At 40.1% G+C, this 6169-nt stretch overlaps 1 protein-coding gene across 2 annotated transcripts in view; it reads right to left on the bottom strand.

Moving 5' to 3' along the window:
- Positions 1-6169, bottom strand: part of glg1a (golgi glycoprotein 1a) — a 170534-nt gene that overhangs the window by 133994 nt on the left and 30371 nt on the right. The window contains exons 10-12 of one of the 2 annotated variants that reach the window (XM_010769942.1): positions 3118-3271; positions 2974-2991; positions 1240-1377 (exon numbers count right to left, since the gene is read on the bottom strand). In XM_010769942.1, coding sequence (XP_010768244.1) covers positions 1240-1377; positions 2974-2991; positions 3118-3271 — 310 coding nt within the window. The remainder of the gene's footprint in view (positions 1-1239; positions 1378-2973; positions 2992-3117; positions 3272-6169) is intronic. The other variant, XM_010769943.1, reaches the window with a different exon arrangement.

Genomic DNA, 6169 nt, shown 5'->3' with positions numbered 1-6169 from the left:
CCAGTTAAGGCCCCTTGCCCACTTTACGGGAAGAAACTCTAGCTATCGTACAATATCAAGCGAAACAAAACACGAACTCTAACGCCGAGCCTCGGAATTGTCCTGAGCAAAGGAATTGCTAACGCACTTGAGTACCAGAACTCACGGTATTAAATACTGTTAATTACTTATCGATCTGCAAACCCAAGTATCAGATTAAAGCTGAGATTCCACAGGTTCTAGCGGTATAAGTGGATCATCACTGGCGCGACCAAAGCTTTGCGGCAGTTATAGGCAGCCGCCAGACAACACACACAGCGTAGCTTTACTGAGCCAAAAACGCAGAATATTCTTACTTTTGCTGATTTCTGCAGTGTGTGAGGATACACCAGCTTCCGCGTTTTGGGAGTTGCTGGCACTCATTCCAGCCAATGGGTTATGTTTAGATGGTTTTAGGAACTTCCTCGATCTATTGGCTCTAACGGTTCAAGAGTGGTGGTCAATCCATCAAAATCGACCGATAGGTTCCAGAGATATGGCTATACAACCAATGACCCCAAAAGTGGGTTTTTTTCACTAAATCTCTCTAAAATAGATGGTCAATTTTCACTTGTTTTTGCATCATAATTAGTAGTTGGTTTTTATTACACTATAACTTAATTTTTTTTTACTATGTTCAATCTGAATGTTACTTGAAAATGATATACATCCTAGGATTTGGAGGTTTTTGCTGACTTTTTCTACATCCAGACTCACAGTGTGTATCATTGTTTAGAAGGGTGAAATGATGTAGTATTTGTTTCTGGGAATTGGTCATTTTTTTCGATTTGCTCTGAGACCTGAAAAACAGGCTTGGGGCTTAACTGGAGGACTTGTGAAATAAATACAATGGAATTCAAAAGAGAATGATTTATGCAGATTTTTTGGGGGAGTTTTCATGAATCCATCACAATTAAGGGTGTAGGAGTTGTTATTGATGAAGCACTGAAGGGTGGCTCAAACATCCACAGAGATGAGATCTGTAGAAGCAGATGTCAGCAGTAGTAACTGTGGCCGTTTCTCGATCTCGAGTAAAGCTGCTCCAGAGCCTCTATTTCAAGCATACTACGTCATCGAGTGGCGCCGAATCACTTTTTGAATGCCCAGCATACATGTGCTACCAAGCAAGCCTCCTCGACATTGAGAAACGGCCTGTGTGTGTCTGTGTGTGTGTGTGTGTGTGTGTGTGTGTGTGTGTGTGTGTGTGTGTGTGTGTGTCACCTGTCCAGTGTCTGTCTTCTCGCTGCACCACTTGCCAAGGTCGGTCATGCACCTCTTCTGCAGCTCGGGGTCCAGCTTCACATCCAGCGCCCTCTGGTGGAGAATCCTCTGAACCTCCACCTTACAGTCCCGAGATAACTGCACACACACACAGAACACACACAATAAAACTTGTACAAGAGCCTCACAATAGAGGATTGTTGAGGCCAAAACCAATGTTGATATGTTAGAGTTAAAAATACCAAATCAAACTATATCATGGAGAGAAAATAAATTAAACATATCTTTGGTATTTCTGTAGGCTATGTTTAGGTCACTCGACGGCTGACATTTGTCAAAACTGATATTTCTGTGAAAAGGAAATAAGCTAATAATATGGTATTACCTAGCTGCTAATGACACATTTAGAGTTACTGTTATTACCAGTTTTCAACTTTTAATTAGAGTTCACTCGACATCTAACTCATACTGTAGTGACAACAGGGAAACGATTTTCTTATTCTCTGATATATCTGAAGTAATGTACTCTCTAATTTGACTAAAATGATCAGAGGGAGTTGTCAAAAAATGTTTTGATAATCGTTAAATGTTGATCATTTTCAGGCTATTATGTAATGTTTCCAGCTTCTCAAATGACGTCAAATGCTGCTTTCCTTGATAGTAACTTAAATATGTCTTCATTTTGGACTGTTGGTTGGACAAATTATGGAAATGTTTCACTATATGATGTTTTATAGAACAAATGATCAAATCATTAATAAGAAATATAAAATGATTGATTAAGAAAATACGTATTAGTTGCAGCCCTACACATAGAAATACCTTATGTTCCAAACCATACCAAAGTTAGCTGTGTATTTATAAGAGAGTAGTGAATTAGTTATTTCTGTTCATTTACTCGTGGGCTAACTTTTGTATCTTATAGTTTGTAGTTAAATTGTATTCTTCTTGTATGTTTACTAAATGTACTACCACGTTGGACTTCCTATATTCATTATTCCACAGCTTGTAGTTTTGTGAGTCCAGTTTTCTTGTAACTGATACATTTGAATATCATTCTTCTATTGTGTTTTTATGATTTAACTGAATTGTTATCCCAATGATGTTTTAAGACTTTAACAGTTGCTGTCAGTAACAACCCTTGTATTCCCTCAGCCTTTATTGGAAATGTGTTTATAAAACCTTAAGCCATACAAATCTCTAAAAAGAAGTACGAAGCTCCCAAAATGTGCTCACTCTAAAGGTCTGGAACACAGTGATTATGGGAGCATATAATCATATCAAATCAAGCTCCGGGTGTTCACACTGTGAAGCATAATCACCACTTGGACGGCCATGTGGACCTTCCCACTGAGACACTGATTACATGGGTACCGGGGCCAGCATTGCAATCATTTAGCAGAAGCTGTTGTTCAAAGCGTTTCTCTCGAAAATCCCAAAAATATGTCGGAAACTATAATTTGTCCGATATTTGAATTAATTATTTAAAAAAGGAAAAAATAAGGACTCCCATTCCCTTCATCTTCAAAAGTACTTCCCGTTGAGTGCCAATTAGCAACTGTTAGCATGCTAACACACTGAATTAAAATGGGCTATGAAAAATGACTTTTATGATCTGTCATTTTCCAACAACACTTTTGACAGACTAAATGAAATCATCCCCATTATCATCATCAGTTATCCCAACACCAGGATCAATACAGATGTATTTGAAGTGATCATCCGACCACGTACCTGCTCCGCTGGGTTAACCTGTTCAATTGGAAAACAACAAAGTGTACAGTTCACAATAGTGATACAATATATCCCAAATACGTTGAAACCTCCTCCTTTCATTACATTTAAAAGGACAGCGAGTGTGTTTCTAAGGGGTCCTACCCGGCGGCCCTGCTCCTCGCTGCGGTAGGCGTGGCGGTACAGGCAGGAGAAGACGGCGCCCGGCGGCATCAGCTCGCTGGTCTCGTTCCAGCCGTGAGTGTGGCAGAGCCGAGCGGCGTCACCCTGACACTTCTTATAGAGGACGGGGTCCAGCCTGGGAGACAAACACAACATGACTCAATTCCTCCTTGATAAAGAGAAGCATTACAGCCATGTCTTTTTAACACTCGCGACAATATTCTGAGATTCAGATTTAGATTTCTGAGGCAGGGGAGAGTCACATTGCAGAAACAAATATGAGTAAAGACTATTGTACTATTATTATACGTGTATTATAACACCCTTCATTTAATGAATATATCTAAGACAGCTATATTGAAATTCCCTGGAGTTGACAAAACAAATAAGATATATTTATATACAAAATGCTTTTCTTTTAATGCTCTTAATTAAAGGTCACCTACAGTGTATTATGCAAAATCCACTTTTTCATGTCTTTTCTACATCAACATGTGTCCTCTCTGTGTAAAGAGACTCTGAAATTTTCAGGAACAAAGATTCTCTCACTTTTTGTCCTGATCCATTTCTATAAAAACCTGTCTGAAAATGAGCTGATCACATTTTGGCCACTTTATGATGTCATAACGATGTTTTGGCTTGTGTAACCATTAGCCAATCACCAACCAAGGTAACCCCCCCCTATATCACCCTGAATCTCCAACTAAGGCCCATGTGTTCTTTTTTAACCAAGGTTGCCGGTCGAATAGTCCAAAAAATCAGCTCCTAACGTCTTAGCCCTATCTCCTATTCTTGACGCTCTGAGGTGGAAAGGTCACGGGGTGGTGTAAGGGGAGTAGATAGTGGATAGGGAGAATTCAAAAGGACTTAGGAGAAGAGAGACTGCGGTACTTTAGAGAATGTCCAATGCACTTTCACTATCCGACCGTGTTTATGATGCGCCAGCGGGACGTCATTGAATGTGGCGTCTGCTGCTGGTGGGGAAACTATGGAAACTACAGTTTTTCTATAGAGCGGACTACAACATGGGATGAATAAACTCGAACGAGGGCTACTGTAAACTTCATTCTAGAGACTCTGCCACCGTGCTCTGATGCTGTTGCTTTATGCTTTATGAACGGTGGACAACAGAGAAACATATTCTTCCATGACCAAAGTTTAAATTGAAATAAAAAAGGAAAGTGGAAACTTATGCTCGTCACCCTCTCCCTCCGGTCCACATTAATACAATTGATCCCAAATACGTATGATTGTATGAAAGATCTTAAAATCAATACAATGTGTAGTTTATTATAAACGTTAGTCCTTAACACCTAACACTGTGTACATCACCATTCAAACATCTTTTTAAAAGTTTGAACAAACCCCACACAGCTCGGTGAAATGTTGACTTTATTTGTCATTTCAGTAAAACTAACGTTCGTATTTTCTCTTTTTGATTATAATACTGGATGAACGGTTCAAAACAAAGCACTTTGGCAACTTACCACATACGTTTTTAAAATGCTTAATAAGCACCGGTAACTTTCATGATATCACTCTTTCTCCGTCATAATCGTTTGTTTCGGAAACGAGGCCGACTGTGTGAGACGGCAAATGCTGCCCGGCTGCAAGGCATTTGCGGGGCAGGCGTTCCTAAGGCTAAATGGACTATTCGACTGGCAAACCCCAAATATCTTCTCAGAGGGCGTGGGGAGTGGCTCCTTATTTTCATCTAAAGCTTAACGGACAGAGAATCAGCGACTTTGGGAAACAGGGGGAACCTGAAACAGAGCGGGATTATAGGAATGCTGCGAATGTCTGTTTGGTGGTTTCGAGCCAAACACTTCAGAGCCATGTTTGTATATATCGAGTCCTATAATATATTCATTTGAAAATCAGTGTAATAGGGGACCTCTTAACTCATCTTATCTAGTTGTGCTACTGCTACTGTACACATTTAGGTCATGTGATGGGCACCTGAGGCTATCTCAGTTTATGAAGACGACCCCGCAAAAGCCAAGTTAAGGGCACCTTAAATGAAGTTGGCTATTGTCAAATGTTACGTTTTGTGGTTGGTTATCTGCCTCAAATATAAAGATTCTTATGCTCAATAATGTTAAAAAAAAAAAAAACGTTGAAGCATCATGGGACGTTCGTCTGGATTCAGACTCACTTCCAGTCTCCTGGATATGAAATACTGCCAGCTCCAACAGCCGGGTGCTTCACCAGTTCCTCCACCATCTTCTCCGCTGTACAGATGCTCCATCAGGCCAAGACAGGATCCTAACAAACCACACACATTTAGAGAGCCAAGAGTGTTGATGTAAGGACTCGGATTATTTGACCATAATTGTGTGTGTGTGCCCTCTTGTTGTTTGTGTACGGGGCTCACATGGGAGTCTCCGTTTGTGGATGTGTTGGCACAGGCGGGGTCTGCGTGATTACGCGACTCGCGGCCTCGTTGGAGCGCTTGCGGCTCGATCCTGTTGTAGTCAGCTCCGGGGTCAGCCAGACTGGGATCAATGTCTGCCAGCCTGCAGCCGGAAAAGACAGTAGAAACCTGTTAATATCTAATGGTTGCCATTAAATATCATATAATTTAATTTGCTGGATTGAATTTCATGGATTGTTCACTGTATTAATTAGACAGACTGTCAAACCCGCCACTGACAACAATCGCTGTTAATGCATCTAGTAATGCATCATTAACACTCCTCTGATAAATGTGATCAATTTATACCATTTTTATTTATTTTGCAACAGAAAACTATGATGATTATATTCATTTTTAACAAACTTTAGTTGGTAGGATATCTTCGATCTATCTCCTGTAAATGTCTCTTTTACACAATCAATCGTCTGAATATTCTTAATTAAGTATACAATGACCTCGTACAGCTGGTATCCAAAACTGAATTTAATGTTAATAAATTGAACTGAACTGGCAAGTTTGCAGCTAAGTCATGATACTTCAAATATTTCTCCCAACACTTGAGCCTGTGAAGGTGAAAGCTGTGAAAACTGAATGATTTATGCGCAGTGGTTCTTAAAA

This window comes from Notothenia coriiceps, unplaced genomic scaffold (assembly GCF_000735185.1).
Source record: "Notothenia coriiceps isolate Sejong01 unplaced genomic scaffold, NC01 NC01_scaffold00008049, whole genome shotgun sequence".
NCBI classification, from domain to species: Eukaryota; Metazoa; Chordata; class Actinopteri; order Perciformes; family Nototheniidae; genus Notothenia; species Notothenia coriiceps.
This window is presented reverse-complemented; position numbering and strand designations above follow the sequence as displayed.